This window comes from Anas acuta, chromosome Z (assembly GCF_963932015.1).
Source record: "Anas acuta chromosome Z, bAnaAcu1.1, whole genome shotgun sequence".
In the NCBI taxonomy this organism is placed as follows: Eukaryota; Metazoa; Chordata; class Aves; order Anseriformes; family Anatidae; genus Anas; species Anas acuta.
This window is the reverse complement of record NC_089017.1, coordinates 56,727,586-56,747,978: the sequence shown is the minus strand read 5'-3', so window position 1 is coordinate 56,747,978 and position 20,393 is coordinate 56,727,586. Positions and strand designations below refer to the sequence as shown.

General features: G+C 37.7%; 1 protein-coding gene across 2 annotated transcripts in view; it reads right to left on the bottom strand.

The window, feature by feature from the left end:
* Positions 1-2,952: 2,952 nt before the first annotated feature.
* Positions 2,953-20,393, bottom strand: part of YTHDC2 (YTH N6-methyladenosine RNA binding protein C2) — a 32,340-nt gene continuing 14,899 nt past the window's right edge. For both annotated transcript variants that reach the window (XM_068666415.1, XM_068666417.1), the window contains 19 exons: positions 19,754-19,819; positions 18,655-18,833; positions 18,379-18,475; positions 18,205-18,292; positions 18,042-18,122; positions 17,123-17,205; positions 15,944-16,049; positions 15,707-15,826; positions 15,129-15,401; positions 14,528-14,654; positions 13,827-14,032; positions 13,096-13,291; positions 10,116-10,225; positions 9,273-9,565; positions 8,665-8,839; positions 7,428-7,631; positions 4,661-4,843; positions 4,092-4,195; positions 2,953-3,941 (listed from right to left, as the gene is read on the bottom strand). In XM_068666415.1, the coding sequence (XP_068522516.1) occupies positions 4,115-4,195; positions 4,661-4,843; positions 7,428-7,631; positions 8,665-8,839; positions 9,273-9,565; positions 10,116-10,225; positions 13,096-13,291; positions 13,827-14,032; positions 14,528-14,654; positions 15,129-15,401; positions 15,707-15,826; positions 15,944-16,049; positions 17,123-17,205; positions 18,042-18,122; positions 18,205-18,292; positions 18,379-18,475; positions 18,655-18,833; positions 19,754-19,819 (2,668 nt within the window). In that variant the 3' untranslated portion in view covers positions 2,953-3,941; positions 4,092-4,114. The remainder of the gene's footprint in view (positions 3,942-4,091; positions 4,196-4,660; positions 4,844-7,427; positions 7,632-8,664; positions 8,840-9,272; positions 9,566-10,115; positions 10,226-13,095; positions 13,292-13,826; positions 14,033-14,527; positions 14,655-15,128; positions 15,402-15,706; positions 15,827-15,943; positions 16,050-17,122; positions 17,206-18,041; positions 18,123-18,204; positions 18,293-18,378; positions 18,476-18,654; positions 18,834-19,753; positions 19,820-20,393) is intronic.

Sequence of the window (20,393 nt, the reverse complement as noted above, 5' to 3'; positions counted from 1 at the left end):
TGGAGTGCATCTTCATACACTCCATCCTGAGACACTCCACTCAACGGGCCAGACCAGCTGATGAAGTGCATTGCTGTCCTGAAGTTTCATGTGATGGGCTACTTTTAAGTCTCTTGTTTATGCTGTAGTACTTGAGGTCTATGGCAGGACCACAGCACACTCTTATTTGTCTACCCTTCTTTCTTGATCGTGTGTGGGAAAGAGAGAACGTGCAGAGGCCCTCAGCCACATGTTGCACCTGTCACTCTGTGCAGCTACATCACTGAGCCAAAGTACCAAACTTCATGCTTGTGAAAGGACTTGACACAAACTACAGAAGACTAAAATGAAGCATCCAAACACTTACAGAAGGGTGGGCCCTCTCGATGCACCTCCACGTGTGATCCACAAGTCCTCACGTGGTTTCATCACATCCAGCACACTTCTCTGTCCCTCCTCGCTCAACTTGCTCAGAGGCAGCTGTTCCCAAGGTGTCGCAGTGACATCATTCAATTCTGTTTCTGAAGTCATCACCGTAGGCCCCTGGCAGCGGCAACACAACACTCTCTGTTGCTAATGCGAATGTCTCAGAAACAAGTAGAGAAGTACCACTCTCCCCAAGCTGACTTTAATTGGAGTAGTTCCAAAATTATTCTCTGCCCCCCTACATCTGTGGAAGGTGTGTGAGAAATCTTTTCCTTAAGAAAGGATTACAAGCAAAAAAAAGCTTGCTTCTGATACGTTCCCCTTCCTTTTCGAGCTGTTCACCTTTGATTTCCAAGGAAGAAAAAAGAAGGTGAAATCAACAATTCTCCTCCTCCGAGTTGGGAATATGAAATAAGCCCAATTATTTAGGAAGCCTGAAAAAGGAAACTCTACATTTCCTTGTTAAACACCTTGTTGCTTCCGAAAACTTTTCCAGTACTTTGCAGCTGCAGTGCTTTTCGGTGGGTGGGCAGCCGAGCTCCATCACGGCCACTCTCTCCCTCCCCCTCCTCAAAGAGAAAGGGAGAGAAAATACGATGCAAAGGGCTCAAGGGTTGAGACAAGGACAGGGAGATCGCTCAACAAGGATCGTGATGGGCAAAGCAGACTCAGCATAGGGAGACAGGAAGATTTCCGGCCTAACTACTACTACTCCCAGGCTAGACAAGTGAGAACCAAAGGAAAGAAACCAAAACCACCTTCCTTCCCCCCATCTGAGCTCTTCCAGCTCCTCCCCCCGTGCAGCGCAGGGGAACAGGGGGACTGGACTGGGGGTTGTGGTCAGTCTGTAGCACTTCATCTCCACCACTCCTTCTCGGTCCCTCTCTGCCCCTGCTCCACGTGGGCTCCTCTCCACGGGCTGCAGCTCCGGCCCGGGGCCTGCTCCTGCGGGGGCTCTCCATGGGCCGCAGCCTCCTCCAGGCCACATCCACCTGCTCCAGCGGGGGCTCCTCCACCCATGGGGGGGCTGCAGCGTGGAGATCTGCTCCATGGGGGACCCATGGGCTGCAGGGGGACAGCCTGCTCCACCAGGGGCCTCTCCCTGCACAGCCCGCAGGGGAACTGCTGCTGCTTGCTTGCAGCATCTCCTGCGGCACTCACCTGGGGGCTGCAGGGCTGCTTCTCTCACGTTCTCACTGCTCTCTCCTCTGTCTGCTGGTGCATGGTGTTTTGTTTTTACCCCTTCTTAAATATGTATACATATTGACACAACCACTGTCACTTATGGGCTCAGCTTTAGTGCCTTTTGGAGCTGGCTGGAACTGGCTTATCTGTCTCTTCTACAGAGGACACCTTTACAGCCTCACCTGGCTACCCAACTATTCCACATAAACCTATACACACATGCAGGGTAAAAATAAATAAATAAAATCATTGGACATCCCAAAAGTTTTAGTTGATATAGGTTATCAACAAAGTTTTCCTGGAAAAAATACAAGGATATTTCCATTACTAAAGAATACTTACCTTATTATTTCTTCTTCCTCTTCTCTTAAAAGCCAAGCATGATTTTTTTTTGTTTTCCTCCTAAGTGTTTGAATGAAAAAATTGCTGTCCATTCTAGAATTTAAGTCATCTCTCTCTTGTAAACAGTAATTACTAAAGGAGAGGATACTATCAGTCACATTTAAAGCTCGAAAAGAGCTATGAATTCCTATTCTTACATATGAAGAAACTTGAAAGAAGTTTCCCATGTGTACCCTTGAAACCTATACGCTGCAGCAGGGAGTCCAATGCACATGGGAGAATGTGAGGCAGAAAGAACAAATGAAGAGGCACCATCACTTGCTGGTAAACAAGGTTTAGGCTGGGAGGGCAATGTTTTAAAGAAGCTACCAGATCGCTGCCAAGCCCTGGGATATAGTAACATATACCACAATCTTTAGAAATGAACAATTTTTCTCCAAATAATGATACAGGAATAAATACAGATGAGTAGTATAATTAGCTACATCATAAAGACAGCAAGTCCAATAATTAACTAAGACTGGGCTAGACCTAGTATATGGGCTCCTGAGGACTGACTTACACAACCACAGCTGTCAGACAGGCAAGAAGCAGGAGACAGCCTCTTCTCTGGACAAGACTTTGCTGGTGCAGCCAAAGACCTCAAGGAACGCCGAACTCCCTAGCCACGCTATCTTTTTCTTTTTTTTTTTTTTTATTGTCAAGCCAGAGAAGCACCACTTGGGCTTGTTAACTGATCACACACCATCCCTGCTGCCCATCTGCTCCACTTCTACCCCTGGCGTGCATGGGGCCCTGAACAAGACAATACTACCTGTCCTTGTTTTGTGTGCACAGGCCCAAAAGTACTGGAGAAAGCAATACTAGGCTCACACCTCCATTGCATCCATGGTCTCCCACAACACCATATTAGACAATACCAGCTTCACAAAAACTCAGTCTTGGAAACACAAAACCAATTGTTTATGCATGGCAGTCCCTACACAGTATGCAAGAATGAGTACACTGGGTATTCTGAACTCTGTATGAATATTTTTATTAGACACTGAGAACATAGGAACAGGCTCAGAAGCAGAAAAAGCTCTCAGCTTATTTTAGAGTAACTACAAACATCGTGCTGACAGTGAACAGACTGAATTTATACCAGCCTTATAAAACAGTAAGTTCACTTTTAAGGAGAAGCTCAAAATGAAGAAAACTTTTTTTTTTTTGAAAGACAGCAAAATCACCTTGTAATAATGCCCACGTTAGTGCCCTCTTAAGACTTCCACTTGGCACCAGGCCATTGGAAGATTATTTCAGTTTGCCAAAGTGCAAATACCTTTAGAAAGTCTAAAACAATTGAAACTGGAAGTACACAAAGGTAGAGAACAATTGAAACTGGAAGTGCGCATTGGACCAATCTACTCTCAAAGAAGTTTCACACTCCTTTTATTTCTGTATTTAAACAAACTGACATTCACCAGCTGCCCAGTTGTTTGTCTGAATACTGCTCTCTCACACTGCGCATATAGAATTTGAACCAATACACAGAATCTTAAAGTGTATTAGGAGACAACAACTCTCAATTCATTCACTTTAAGGAAACTGCAAAACTAATTAATATTACACTGTTTTCTCTTCCACTTTTTACTGTGTTGAGAAAGTTTCAAATGTAAACTGTGCATTTAAACTACTTGCTGTGCTACTTAAAGCCCACTAACTTAACATGGTCCAGTGTTTCAAACTTGGTTCCAAATTAAACCTTTTTTCTAAATTTCCACCACATACAAAATAACCTCATTAGAAAATACAATTCTGTCAAAACCAGGCTGGTGAGTAACATTATTGTTACAATACAGAAATAAAGAAAACAACATAATTTCTTCTCTTTTTTTCTCCCCCCCACTGCTAGCAGCACAGCATTACTAACAACTTCAGGAGCTTCTTGCACCACCTTCTTCCTCTTCTTTATGTTGTAGGCACAGTGCTGGTTTTACCACTTTTAAGTGATGTTTTGACAACCACAGCTGAAAAAAGAAAAAGCAAGAAGAAAAGAACATTTATTACTAACTGTAGCTGTTAACAATAAACTGCAAAAGTAAACACCATAAGGATATATTGCATATAGATAGCTTTTCCTCTATCATAAAAAGCAAATAATACATGAAATCACCTACCTCTACTATATTACTTTACATCCTCAACTCAGTTGAGTTTTTTCTGCCAAAGGAATACGATCCCAAAGTTGTAGCAACTGCTCTCCAACTTGTGGTTCCAGCTCCTAGAAACAAGCAGGAAATGTAAGAAGTTATTTCTACTGCTACTATTAAACATACAATTTATATCTGACAATTTAGTTTCTGTAACTAGTAAATTTGGAGTATGAAGGAATAATGTACTTTTACAGAAGACTTTCCATGTGGAGTATATAGTTTTGTTGAAAGCATAAATACAATACATATTAAAGCAACGAGTCAGTTTCGACAACTTGACCTATTACTTCAAAGGTGCAAAGTTCTGCCAAGTAATGCTTCTTCTACCACATGAACTTTCTCTTGTTCCACAGCAAAGCTTCCATTAGTTCAACAGTAACGCATTAGCAGAATATGCAGAGTGCCTCAATGAACTGTGATTCAGATTAACAAATACATCAAGACAGCTGATAGATGTCAAGCCTAAAGGAAGTAAAAATAAAACCAACATAGTTCCATCAAGTAATGGAGATGCTATGAGACAGTAATATTACCTGGCCATCTCTGCTTATTTGTACTTTCTTATTGTCATTCCAAGGGTTGAGCAAATGGTGTGCAAACTGAAAAGGAATGCTTTCTTTTCGGATCCACTCCACCTTAAATATACCTCCTAAACCGGCAGATCCCCAGTCTTGACTTTTCTCACTCCCTATCTCAGAAGACATTCTGGCAAATCCCTGGAGCAAAAATTGAAATGTGAAAGGAAAAACACAGATTAGATCTATTTGCTTTGGAATTAAGTAATGATTGGACTGGAGACTAAACTTTCAAATTACTTTGAGTGATTATCACTCTCTCCCAAGAAGCTGGATATTTTAAAAAGTTTACATCTGGAAATTAAAAGTATCTTTCATTTTTTCTGTTTCAAATATGCCTTCTAGAATTTGACCATTGAGAATGCCTCTCAATCACTCATGACTACCGCTAAAAGGCTCCAAACTTTTTACAAAGTTTGAAGTATGTTGTAAAAGCATTTAAGTGTAATGGATCAAGATGAGTGTTCTACTACAAAACAGTCAGTTATTATTTGCTAGCTGTAGGTATTTCTTACAGAAAATATATTCCTTCATTCTCATTCCCTCTGTTCTACTGACTCTATGTGAAATTTTAACATAGCTGTTCATCAAAGAAAGAAGTCACAGTGTGTTTGCTTTTTTTATTCAAAAAAAATGAAATTCCAGAAAGACAAGTATACAGATAGGAAATTAGAGAAATTCTAAACCCAAAATTTCTTCTCAGTTCTTTAAGTAGGACACCCCTACTTGCCTCCTACCAGCCCCCCCCCCAAAAAAAAGAAAAAAAAATACAAACGCTCCTAATGCAATCATTCAGGCAAATTTTTATCAGCCATGACATATGTAGGGCACTGCTCTTCTTAGACTCCTAAGTTCCCAGCACACACTACTGCTTTAAGACGCTGTATTGGACTTAACATGGCAAGGTTTTGGTAACAGCCAGGAGACGGCAGGGGTGACCTCTGTGAGCAGAGCCCAGCAGCTGCCCCATGTCAGAGCAGAGCCAGCTCCAGCTGCTCCAAAAGGGACCTGCTGCTGGCCAGAGCTGAGCCAGGGAGTGATGCTGGGTGGGCCTCTGGGAGAGCAGAGGTAAGGGAGGGGAAAAAAATGCCGTGAAACAGCAGCTGGGAGAGCAAGGAGTAAAACATCCTTGCAGACCCCAAGGCAAGTGCAGAAGGAGGGAGGGCAGGAGGTGCTGCAGGCAGGCAGCAGCAGTTCCCCTGCGGGAAACCCTGTCCCCCTGCAGCCCATGGGTCCCCCATGGAGCAGATCTCCACGCTGCAGCCCCCCCATGGGTGGAGGAGCCCCCGGTGGAGCAGGTGGATGTGGCCTGGAGGAGGCTGCGGCCCATGGAGAGTCCCTGGGCCTAAGAACTGACCACAACCTCCATTCATCATTTGCCTGCTCTGCTTCAGGAGAAGAGACAATAGGACAGATGGGGTTGAAGGGATGGTACTTTTAGTTCAAGCTGTTCTAGTCTGTTATTAGGAGGCAACAAATTACATGAATCTCCCTTAGGCTGTCTGTTTTGCCTATGATGGTAACTGGCAAATGAGCTCCTATCCTTATGTCAGTCCATGAGCTTTTTTTCCACCATAATTTCTCCTTGTCTTTTTGAGGAGGGGGAATGAGAGAGCAGTATGGTGGAGCTTGTCTATCTACTGGTGTTAAACCACCACAGTCCTAGATAGCTCAAGACAAACTTAAATGGAAATTAATAGAAGGAATGGAGGTTTAAAAAAAAGAAGTGGAAAGCAAAGACAGACTTGGTGCAAGAGAACAGTAATAGTAATGGAAATCTCACATTTTCATGAACATTCATTGTATTGTCAAAACTGGAGGGCAAGGCAACATCAACTACTCACACTCCAGATTTCAGCATGTATTTCCTAGCCTGTTTCCTTCTCCAAGAGCCCCAGTACAACAGACCATTCTCACAACCAACCGGCATGCCAAAAATTTCTTTCCAGTAGCACATCTGCATTTGCCAAATTATCACATGGTATTATCAATACAGATGTATTTTGACTAGGTCATTATGTTTTTACATTTAGCTGACTTATAAGTAGATTTATATAAAAAAGATAAACTTCTTTTACCCATAACAACCGAGTTCACCCTTCTCTATAACAGTTAACATGCAACTTTGTGCCACCAGGTCAGATCTTTAACTTCAAATTGGACAACTTTTGATGACAAATATCTTGCTAAGCTAGAATTTTTAAAGTAAAGCATTATAGTACATTTTACATAGGTCACACTGATCACATGCTCTGACCTAAACATTTGACAAGTCAAGACAAAGCTCTGCAAGTATCATAGTATGAATTCCCCCCCTCATAGATTTTAGAAAATACTGTTCAAGCAAATCAGCTATTATTCAAGTCAGTCGGAGACATCTATCAGTTTCCTAAATTTAGAAAGCTGCCATTGGATTTTAGCTGCTTAGTCATTTACTAACATTTACAGTGTTAGTTTTGGCATGCAAAGAAAAAGGTAGCAAACCCTTGCCTTTTTTTGTGTGTGTCTGCTTTTAACAGATTAATATAGGCCGTAAGCATTCTGACAGATGTTTGAAGGCAATTCACTACTAGCCTTTGAGAAAAAGGTTGAATTACCTGAAAAGTCTTTTTTATTCTAAGTAAAAGGTCAGAAGTCCTTTCTGAAGCAAAAACCTCTGCACCAAACGTATTCATCTACTAAACCATCAATCAGAGCTAACATTTAGCATTAACTACAGACTCACCTGAAAGTGTCCAGATCCTTGAACAGAAAATATTAAGTAAACCATGCTGCTGTCCCAGAAAGCTCTATTTAGTTTTCGTTCATTGTTTGGCATTGTAGACCATATACCTTTCTGCTGAGAAATGTCAAGGTTTTGCAAGTTGCTACTTTTCATTATGAAGTACCGAACTGGCATATTTGATCTTGGTGAAGGAGATTGGGAGGCCTGGAAAAAATAAATTTAAATTAATAAAGTAAGTCAGGTTCTACGGTTTTACTTTTAAAGCATTTAAGTACATGAAGATAAAACTTTCAACTGCATTCCTGCCCTCCATTCCCATATTCTGCTAGAAGCACAGAACCTCTGTGGTGGTTCTGCCTGGATTGTTTTTTAAATGAATTTCAGGTCTGTTTTTTACATTTTTGAAGCATTTTCCAAAGCAATCATTCATGAGGAAAAGCAATGAAGTACGGCAGAATATGCCTAAATTGTCCAGTGATTAAATAAACTTCTTTGAAGTTTGACACATCTTCAGGTGAAGCTAAGCTGCAGTCTAGAAGAATTAACTTTAAGTACACTACTTATAATTCTGCCTTCAGGAAACACTCTTTTACACTGGCTGAATTTAAAAATTGAAAGACATAAGAGAAATTATTAAATCTTCCAATAAGTCACTGCCTAGGGGAACAGCAGGTTTTCTTCTTAGTTATTGGTTTAATATTACTTTGGTTTATTAAGTACACAGGGAGAATTACACCAGTGACTTCAATAAAAATGCATGCTTTGTTAAAATAATTGTCATTAAATAAGTAAGGCAGGTAACACAAAAAAAAAAGAGAATCAGTATCTCAGTGTATGCTATTATGAAAACAGAGGTGTGAAAACACAAGAAGCAAATTCAAAAGTGTACTAATTCTTTCAGATCTGTATTATAAACACTAATTCAGAGTAGAAATGAGAACACCTTATCTGCCTATTATATGTAGGTTTTAAAAAATCATTTTTATTTCGATAGCTTTACTTCAGCTTTTATATTTTGGATAGCTTTTAACTCAGCACTGTACAAAGAAGAACATTTTTTGCTTACTAAACTAGCATAATGAGGATATTTAGTCTAGGTTTTAGGTTCTAAAAGTTAATGCTACACAGCTGTTAAAAAAATGAAAATCTAAGTTCTACAACGTTGTTGAAAAGTATCGGTGAATTTATTTTTGAAGTTCTGCTGGTTTCAGAGGGGGATAATTTATGAGAACTCTACCTTTCCAGATGTTGTTGAAGAAGGACTAGCACATGGGCTAGGATAGCTACTACTGTCTGTAGACCTCGCTGATGATTGATCTGACCTGTCATCTGATGTTCGTTTGGAGTGCGAAGTGTTTTTTTTGTTGTATTTCTTTGGCTGGAATTCTGGAGGCATAGATTTCATTAAAATTCTAAAAAGTAAAGGAGGGTACAGGATGTTTTAAGATACAGGAGTTTGATACAGAAAAATTTACATGTACATATCAGTGTTTTCCATGAATATGCAATTTCTGTAATTCTAAACAATATCAAACACTTTAATAATAATTTATACATATATTTATGCATTTGTTTTGCATGCTAGGGTCAAACCTTCTCTTCTGATACTTCTTCCCAGAGAACACAGTTCATGAACAACATTCCTGAATGTCTTCTCAAACAGCATGCATACATACCAAATACTTACCAGTGAAATCATAGCTACAGTATACTACAGGAAAGTACCAGTTCTTCCATCTATACTGCCATTTTTTTCTTCCTTTATGTGACTAGCAGAAATTCAAGTGATGCTTTTACAGATAAAAAAATATTGCTTATGTTGTCTAGAAGATCTCAATAGCTTACTTTTCAGCATTAGAGGAGTCATCAGGCAATTCAGTTTCTGCTGAGCTATTTCTACTGCTGGTTGACCTCCATGCAGATGCTAAAGGAAGTTCTTCAGAAGACATAGGCCTTGGCCTCTGACCAATTCCTGAAGGCTGCTGCAAACCTGCAGCCTGTTCTTCAGTACTTAAAACAGTTATGATTGCTTTTATTATCGTTTCATCAATTTGAGACCACGGTTTAGAAGGAGCTCGCATACGACGCAGAAATAAGCTATGCCACTTCTGTCTGAGTTGCAACAGCAAACAAGCAACCTGTAATGAATTTCAATTCTGTTAAAGACTAATGAAAGTTAAATCAGACAAGTACATTCAGACTTATTATTCAGCATCTGGCATTCTAGAACAAATAGAGTCCAAGCCAAAGGGCAAGACTAAACTGTAGGGGAAGCCGGAGAAAAACAAACATTTAAAGAAAGCTGCTAAGTGCTTTAAGGTCATTATTAGAACCTTTTATTTCAACTAGTTCTGCACCAGATTCAAGTTATTATACAGTAAACTTACAGGACTTATTTTTCACTTTAAGTCATGAAATGCTTTATGCCTTTTCTCTCCACCCAGTCTGAATGAATGTATGCTTCATATAAGAGGGAGAAGAGCTTAGTTCTAGGGGACATCACTTTCTTATGCAAACTTTAGCTCAAAGGAGGTTAACTGAGCTTAGAAGACTCTAATCCAACTTCCATGTTATCAAAGTTTTGAACATCTCTACAAGAGACAGTATTATTATTGGATCTGATTACTCAGTGTTTCATAAACAACTCTGCTTCCTAAAAGAGCCAGAGCTTCTCTACACGTTACTTACCTCAGAGTCCAGTTTGAGATGAAGCCATTCATCTAGCTTCAGTAACGCTGAATTAGAATTTGCTTCATCCTCCAGCTCACTATCACTGTTCTCATTGGATACCCCATCCCCTGGATTAAATTAGTGTATATAAGGTACATTAACATACCTAGGTACATTCCTATATATTTTCTACTTACAAAAAATACTCACTATTGTATTACCTGAAATAAACCTACCTTCCTGCTCAATTTTACTCCACTTGATACTATTTCACCTACTTTTCAAAGAAACATTTTAAGATCACTTATTTCATGCAAATACATCGCCGTAACAAGTCTGTTGGGCTGCTTTTGTTTCAGTAGCAGAACTCCAGCATCTAGACCTGCTGAGGGTCCTGCTACATAAGCAGCTGTATTGACATAATTTGACTCAACCCACATAATGATTCGTTGATGTTGATAATGGTTACCACACAAACCTTTGCTTGAAGCTGTTTGCAAAACTGCACATCACTCTGTGCATTACTTTCTAGTGAAACAGCAGATTAAAGACCCAAATAAAAAAGTAGTTATATAGATATTACGAATTATTATTATTTCTTGGGGAAAAACATTGCAATTCAATCAGGATAAATACCTTTTTTAAATAAAAAAAACAGATAACAGTTAAAGAACAAGACAAGAAAACTTCTAACAAACTCTTATTTTGATTCGAACTAGTGTTTATAGAGAACAGGCAGCAGGACCAATTATTTCTGCTTCTATTCCTACAGCATTCCACTTAAATTTAAAAAAAAAAAAAGAATGAAACTTCTTTGTATTCCCAATTACTTCTAGCTACTAGGATAGCCAATTGTTTTTAAAAGTTATCAGTAGAATAAAACTGATAATGTTTAAAATGCATGTTTCAGCTAGAAGCCATATATATTTTGCCATACCAATAGTTTCTAAATTGTTTGAGTTTGAGTAATCTGGTTTACACTGTCAGAGAAAGTGATCTGTAGGAGAAAAAATGTATATACTGTATTTTCAGTACTAATACTGCCATTACACGTTTCATAATATTAGTTGCATTTTTTATTTCATTACTAACTATAATTTGTGATTCTTCAGAACTATGTGAGTATAATTTATGGATATGAACCATTAATATTCATATACATTAATTTAAGTGATGTAATATTGGTTGCATCTTCCTTGGGGGGAAAAAATAAAAGTTGCTACTGGTTGCTCTAGAAATATTACAAAAAAGTTCTAAGTTGTTCTCAAAATTTGACACCTATCTTCAAACTAAGTACTAGCACATCAAAGTGCCCTCTGTGGAAATTACAGCCTTTCCCAACACCTCATACAATTTCGTTCCAGTCAAAAAATGCTTAACATCACCTTAAAGGTAAGTCTCGTGTTGGTCCTGTCTTCAGAGTGACCAGACTTCTACGATTGGACTTGCCACCTAGACTTTAAGTACTGCAGGGGGGGGCATGAGGAGCAAAGAGCAAAGGAACTGGTAGCAACTCCTACAAATCTATGTTGAAGTACTACAGACGTAGTTCAGAGCAGCTTTCAATCACTTTTAAAGCTTGTTATACAACTTGATTTAGGGAAAAAGTAGGATATACTAAATGAGAATCTCTGTATGGTTGTGTCCATTATCCTAGTGTTTACAAAGAGGTTAATTCCATACCATACCAGGTCTACAGTCACCCAGTTACTGTCGTAAAAACTCCTATCCTGATTAGGATAGTTCATGCCTCAAGGAGACAGTAGTCATTCTGACCTACCCTCAGTGTTTCTTCTAAATTTATTTCAGACATTTTTTGGCAGATTCTCAAGTTATATTCTACAGACTCTACCCTTCTTTTTAATTTCAAGAACTGCAAAACTGAAAGTAATTTAGAATTAATTATAAATTCTGTTATTACAAATTAGTTGAAATAGCATTATAATCTTATTCATCAAGTTGTAAGTCAGAAGGGATTTCCTCAACTTTAAAATAAGGTCATTTCAGTCCAGACAACATTCAGTGGTATAGCCTTTTCTCCCTCATCTAAGTTCTCTAATATTTGAAGGCTTGTGACAATCTTCTATAAATCTAGTTCTCTACTTCTCCTAACACAATAGGCTGCTGAAGTACTCTTAGATTAGTATAAAATACGAGTAATTATTCAAATACTTTCTGGAACTTCAGCAATTCCTTTGCTCACAACCCCTTTTTCTGGTTAACCCCTTTTTCTGGTTCTGTCCAGTAAGGACACAGGTATTTTGTATGGTATGTTTTCACAAACAGATAAAATAGTAAGAGGAGAAGGGAACCTCTGTTATTCTTCAATTGCCTTATGCCAGGGAAGCCCAAAACTTCTGCCTTAATGCACAGACAGTATCCAAATCACCCAGGTATGGCTCACGTTACAAACACGGGGAAAAAGAAAACAATACTTGATAAAGTAATTTTTCAGGAATGATGGCTGTTGATGGAATGTAGGTATAACATGGAACTGGAGTTTTCCTAGTGTGATCAATTAACAGCTGCTAAAAAAAACCAACTCCTTACTGAGAATAGCTCTTACTGTAGATTAAGAATGTAGATCACAATCCCTGCAACAAATTTCATAATCCTTACATATAGCAGAATATTAGAATACAAGGTCAGGGATTGACAGTACAATGAAGAATTAAGTTCCTTATCTTCTATTTTTCATTACTTATTATACCAACAGTAAAAAGTTGCATTTAATGAAATCAAAATGTAGCACTTCGTAAATGTTTTTGTTTTGTTTTTTTTAGAAGAAGAAGAACATTAAGCTAGAAAATTTCTTGTGCGTAACTGAGCCATTATTTACAGAGCCAGTAAGCTATTCTGGAACAGCTATAGGAACCATAGCTCTGTAGCTTAAAGAATTAGCCAATACACGTACTAAATACCCTTGTGAAATGAGCCTTCCATATCACATTCTAATATGTAATAAATTGAAACATTACAAATCTGAAACCCAATATACCTCGAAGCGATGAAGGCTCCTGCAAAGCGTTACGTGGTAACCTAGCTGGTCCACAGAAGAGTGCCACAGTGACAGATGTTACAACTGAACAACATCTGATATTTGCTATCCTGTGAGCTCTTGTCATTTCATCATATATAAGCCAGTCTGTGGGGAGTGCCTGAACAGCTGCAGCTTGCCCGTTCGCTGGTGGAATCTGCACAGAAGCAATCAAGACTAGGCTGTTTTACCCTCTGTTTGTAACTGAAATAAGTTTTAACATTTCTCATTTGATAGATATATATATATGTAAAAATACAAACAGATACACACACACAAAATTCAATTTTACTTAGAAAGAACATCCACCTTTAAAGCCAAATATTTTGCTTCAAGCATCTAAAAATTCAAGTTTCAGAGCAGAACTGCTTACTACTATGAGCAGAGATCACTGTCTTTTACACGAGTTCATAACTAGGGCTTTAGTCTTTTTTTTTCATATTGTCTTGTTCCACCTAGAAGGATTATTCCTTCTGAATTAATTTTGGATGAAATATTGTAAAACCAAACCAACTCTAATTCTTTGTTTTATCAACCAGCAGGAAAAATATTTCCTAAAATTCTAGTGTCTAATAACTGCCACACACGCTACTTTTAAAAGTACAGCTATGAAAGGACATTTCTGAAACTTTCATAAATTTGATAGAATATCTTTGAATCTGTACTTGACAAAAGACTGTAAGGGATTTTACCTTTTTATACTGAGTCTGATTAAGAACAGAGGTAGGATGAAAACGCACTTTCTTCTCTTTTGGTCCCGTCAAAACCAGGTTTCCCCTGTCCACATGTACTAGATTAGGATACATCCCAGCCACCAAGGCAGCTTTAACTACAGCCCAGTTTTCAGAGTTAGTGTTAACATCTCTGATATCAGCTCCTCCTCGGGCTCTGACAAAACCTGAACGAGGAAGAAGACAGATGTAATACACACATTCATAGTTTTGTTTCTCACTGCATTTTTCTTGCTGCATTTTTCACACTGCCAAACTTAACAGCACCAAGCAGAAGCTATTCGACCAAAATCCTTCTTGATAAGGTGCTTTGTACTAACTCAAAAAGCAATTAGTTCTTAAAGCACAGAAACATCTAATACAGATATGACTTTCATATGAGAGATGTTTTCTTGAATTTTTATGTTATGTTAATTTATATTTCATGTGAAAGTCAGCATAATGCAGAACTACAAGAGTACTTTCAGTAAGATTAGCATCTGCTTCTGTTTTTCAGCAACACCTCCTCTCTTGGGTATCTCCACCATTACCAGAATGGATGTATACTGGTCTGTTTCAAATTAGCAAAGGACACCTGTGAATGTTATTCTTGTTATAATCCATATGCATTTACTCTATTTTGGAGTCAGAGGCTGCATTAAAAAAAATTCTGATCTACTTACCTGAAGCTCTAAGCTGACCAAGCAATTGTGTTCTCATTCCGATGATGATTTCCATGGTGGCCTGAGAAAGAAAGTTCTTTTCACAGAAGGTTCTCTCCCAGCCATCACTCCGTGCCTTCTGCCATGCCTGTAAAGAGTATTTTTACATTTGCCTTTAGATTTGGTTAGCTAAAAACAACAACAAAAAATTTACTTTTCAAGTACAGTAACATTTACACAGAAAAACAAAGACAAAACAATTCTCAAACTGAAATGCATCAAATCAGATTTTTTTTCTCGTTAATGTAAAGAGAATTTAGTAGTTAAGTTAATTGGGTATCTCCAAGTTATTTTATATCCTGTTACAATAACAGGAAGTCTCATTTTGTTAGAACCATTAGAATTTAGATTAAAAATATAAATTAAAAAGCTGAAAATGTTTCCTCACAAAGTTACTAGTGAGTTTAACAATCAGAACAGCCACTAGGCGAAAAAAAATGTTTTTAAGTTTATTATCTAACAACTTACTCACAATCTATCACTCTACATTCAACTTTATAGGCACATTTTTTACTTCAGTACGTGATCTATGGTGATTACTGTTCTGAAGAAGAAATAATACCTGGAAAGCCCTGAGAAGTGCCATATGGTCACTAAACGTTCCTGCAGTTAAACGTTTTCTGCACAGCAAGGCTGCACGCTTCTGAGAGGCCAGTGTAGGTAGGACAAAAGGGTCCCGATATGCAAGAGTACAAGCAATAGTAAGAATGGGATCCAGGCACTTCAAAACAACAGCACACAGCACCATTTTACCAAGGTGTGGCTCTACTGGTAATTCAGCAAGATGATAACCAAGTTCAGTGAGGTCCTCCCAAGGATCCATAGCATCTATTGTCTGTTTGAAGAGAAAAAAACAGAGGGTGAAAGGGGAAGCAGACAAAATTAATTTCCAATAAAAGCAGAAAGAAGGTGCATACAGGACATTAACTAGACTTGTTCCGAATACTAAGAATACAAGTCAAACTCCGTGTGAAGTTTGAGATGAATTTAAGCATTCTTTTCCTTCGATATTAAAACATCCAGCCACACAAACAAAAACAGAAACAAAACCACAGTAAACATGAAACTCAGTAAGATATACTGCCACACCACAAACATAGAAACAAATACAATTCCATCTAAATCTATACTTCTGCTGACCTTAAGCATTTGCACAGCATTTCTCACAATTAAAGCCGGTGGAGGATCAGGAGCTTTCATAAGGAAGTCAACAATTGGACAATTAATTGGAGCCAGCAGTTTTGTGTGTAAACAAAGCTCCTACAAGTTAGAAACATAAAAAAAGAAAATTCAGATTGTATGAAACCAACTCTTGTAATTGGTAGTACAGTTTGATAATACATTTTTTAAAGTTATAAATTATAACTGAACAAGCACCTGAAGTGGCATTCGTAGAAGTTCTGGAGTTTGAAATTCCAACATATTCTGAAATCTGAGCCTGCTGAAGAGACGGAAGCAGACTCCAGGCCGACAGCGCCCAGCCCTTGAAAATAAAATATGGGAAGTTGTTAATAATTACATCTTTTAAAAAAATAAATCACAAAAATCACACACATCCATAAACAACACAAACTTAGAACAGGAATTGTCTGTAGAAGCAGTTCTAATAAAAAGATAATTCTGTTAATCCTAATTCTCACATATAAAGTGAGAGTCTTTCAGAAAGTAGACTGGTTTTGAGTATGGAAATTCGTTACTATAATTTTATGCCAACACTGAAAGACTTGGGGAGAAAAAAACGAGGCCTAAACAAAGTGATGAGTGTTGGTTTTGTTGTTGTTTGTAGTTTTGTTGTTGTTGTGGTTTTGTTTTGTTTTTATAATAATCTAAGATCAATCCAAATATTACTGTTTTAGCTATAAAGAATATAAGTGGCAAACTTCATTTCTTCTTCTCTTAAACCTCCTTAGAACCCCCAAGAGCTGTAAGTTTTTCCAGGAGTAAAAGGTAGAACCAAGACCAAACTACTTAAAAATGAGGGGACAAAGAAAGCAAATTCTTACATGCACACTAAGATTCCTGAAAGCTAATGCCAATATTATAGCAGCAAACACTGGTATTTGTTGCTACACTTAGCCGTCACCCAGTGTCGACAAGAATGACAGTCCTGTAAAGTCAGAAATAGTTTGGAAAAAGTAAGTAAGAAATCACTGTTCAATGTCTCTTCTAACATAGGGATGAAGGGGCATCAAGCAAAAACTGGTAGGCAGCCCTTTGCCCAGAGGTAATACAGGTAAGTTGTGAAATACCTAACAGGGTACAGTGGGTGCTGGTAGCGAACAGTTTCATGGGGGAAAAAAAAATCAAAAAACAAGCCTACTGTAAGTTCTGGGAAATTCCTAAGTCACATTTTTCTCAGACTTGTGGAAGTTACTCCAAGGAACTACATGCTGACCCTTACTTTTCTTCAGAGACTTACTGGCCATGGTCAAACTTTATACTGGACTAACCTAGTAATGTTACCCAGTGTGGCTCCCCTTAGATTGTGTACTTTATCCTTACCATACAGGATGGTGGATGTTTGCATGGTAAAAACCAGCATGAAACATTTATTACCTGCCTTTTCTCTGGATGGCACTAGCTTTTGAAATCCACACAGTTTTTAGCATTGTAACACAACTCAGTGCATCAAAAGATTTCTACAAAAGAAAAGGAAAATAAAATCGAGATTTAACAGAGTACATAAAATAAAAATTATTAATGATTTCAATCATCAATGGAAGATCTGTAAAAAATAATATTAAGTACCAACATTTTTGGCACAAAGTCATGTTCTAAAGGACTTACTCAGAAGTGAAGTTATGCTACCTCGTTTGCAGTATCTTTGCACTACACAGTTTTCTAAATCAGAAGTTTTCTACTCAATGGTGTTAATCAATAAGTGCTATGAGTTGTGTTTTGCAGTATGACAAAGCAAGTGTTATTATACGCAATAAAGTTTTACTCTTGGAAATGATGTCCCACTTTCCCTGCATTTGGTGCAAAAATACAAAACAATTGTAGTACCATCAGAACTTGATAAATTTGGTGTGTATATCTCCCATGAAATTACTGTAAGTTCTCATGTTTCTCACAGAAGTAATTAGTATGGCATTCAATGTATCAAAAAACTGTCTGAAAACTTTGCACTAGATTAGAACTGGCCTAGACAGAATAACATGACAGAGGGAACTCCCAGTGTTGTTTAACTCTCAGGAAGATGGGGTTCTAAGCTGATAGACTTTCTTTGAAAATCAAACAGAAGCGCTAAGTTTTTTTCACATACAGTAGCCTGCAGTAACTTTTCCAGCATTTTTAAACATTTGTTTACAGTACTTGTCATAAAGAAAAAGGATGCCAGAACTTCACAGTGAGTTTTGTTACTTGACATCTGCTAGCTCTCAAAAATTAATTTCTCCAAAATTTATTTAAAAATACTAATATACCATAAATCTTAAAAATTTTACTTCCCAAAGAAAGTTTAAGTCAATCATACCTCTTTCATCTTGCCGGAGTCAATAACAAATACAACATCATTAACTGTGATGCTGGTTTCTGCAATATTAGTAGAAAGAATCTGCAAGTAAGAAAAAGACTATAGTAACTGTAAAAGACTACATAGATCAATATAGTATGTGAAGAAGTCATCTGATACTTGCTATTTTGCGAATACCAGAAGGTGGACTTCTAAGCACTTTCTTCTGATCCAAAGTCTGCATATTTGAATGAAGCATGAAAACTTGATATCTAATAAACGACAAGGAGTACTTTTTAAGGATCTTTAAAAGAAACAATAAAAACCTCAATAGAATCATTGAAATAAAACATTTTACCTGTGAGCATTGTCAGCAAATCTCTTGTCATCAAAAAGAATACGGTCCCTCAAGCTAACTATCTCATCATAGCCAGGAAGAAATATTAGAATTGCTCCTACAAAAAGAGGTGATTTATGGAGTTAAAGAACAAATTCACTTCAAATATATGAAAATACACTTCAGTAACATACATAGAACTACCCAGAAGGTTTTTGGTATTACTGAAAAACAAGAGCACAAATAATCAGAAACTGAATCCACAGCAGTTATATAGGACTGTGTATATATACTTACCACTATCTGAAGTGTGACAGATGTTATAAAGTATGTGCATGATCAGGTCCAGATCCACCTTTTCATCATCGAAACTGTGATGATAAGCTTTCAACAATTCTCTGTCCTCTGCTTCAAGGTCATTACCACTTGACTGAACAAGGGAACTTTCATCCAGATTTCCAAATTCTACTGATGCACTAAAACATACAAGTATAGGCCAGGGTCAAGGTTGTTTACTTCAAGTTTGCATTCAGCCATCAATTCAAATTTAGATCCAGACTAAGATGACTACCTGTATCCAATGTTTAAACTTAAAGTGCAGAAGAACAGCATGTCCACAATACTATTACTGTTGACTGACTTACGTGCTAACCCTGCAGAGCATGCAATTCTCATTTTTAGCATTAGAGTCATTGTACTTCACTGAAAGGTGACCCAAAAAAACTGGAGGTTACATAGTTTGTTTTATGTGCTAAAGGGAAAACATTTAGAAGAACATGTCTTCCAAAAACTTCCCTACCATGAAACTTAAGTAGTAAGGACACTAAGAAACTACACAAAGACAAATTATAACAACATAGGTCTACAGAACTGTAACTATTTCCTGTGAGTTAAACATCAAACAGTTCTTTAATGTACTGGCCTAGATGTTACCTGCATACAATGTTTCTTTAAACATGGGTATATCATGTATCAAAATTGCACAGAAAAAGAGAGGATGCCATTCGCACCATTTTCATTTAAGATGCTTATTTTGAAAGCATAGTATAGCATCAGTACCTCCTCCATATTTATGTAACTTACTATAATCACATCAAGCCTAGATACTGACATTCCTGTTGTGTTATAACATGACAGTAAAGGCTAATGATATAAGAAAGCTCCTATACCATTAGAACTATATTTATCCCAGGAGTTGTGCAAACATAATCACTAAAAAAAGTTTCTGTTCAGCATCATAAACAACATATTTTCAGAATGCTTCTACTCTCAAACAAATCCCTCTAGGCCAAATTCTAGAGTACACAAAACTGTTCTGATTAAAATGTGGCAAAACATAAACAAACATCCATATACCAAGTTAAACAACTGTTTTTGCAAAGTAGTTATAGCTTACCTGTAGGATTCCAACAGGTCAACAACCTCCGTCTGCCCAAAGTGCTTAGCCCAGTCCAGAGCCATCCTTAAAGAGTTGCATAATGGTCTTTATTATTTTCTCTTCACAAGATACATATGAGTAGCACCTTAAGTGAGAAGACAACTGACATGCTGCACTGCACTGTTCTATCATTTCTGCATTACCACTTAAGCAGTGTCATTACTGCTGGATTAGCAACTTGTAAAAACATCTATAATAAGTAGTTTCACAGTTTTTATATAGCTGCAATTCTTTACCAAGTAAAACTGGTATCTCTACACAGAAGTACCTGCAAAGGGAAAGGAGTGGGAAGAATGGCTTGTGTTTTTTAAAGGAGTGTCACAATGTGCACAGCTAAACTAAGCCTTTTTATAGCAATCTTTTACCTGGTCCTTTAAATAATCCTGAGAAGTCATACCCCAAGTGTTTTTCTCCATAATGCATAAAACTACTGGGTTCTGATTCCTTGTGGAAGTCATCCTCCTCACAATGCAGTTCATTCTGTTTTCCTTTTAAACTGAAGAACTTGGGAAGGAATGCAAAGATCAGCCCTCTGGAATCCCTATTCTTATCCTTCTACACTACAGTGATTTATAGTAGTTGCCATTTACTCAAAGAT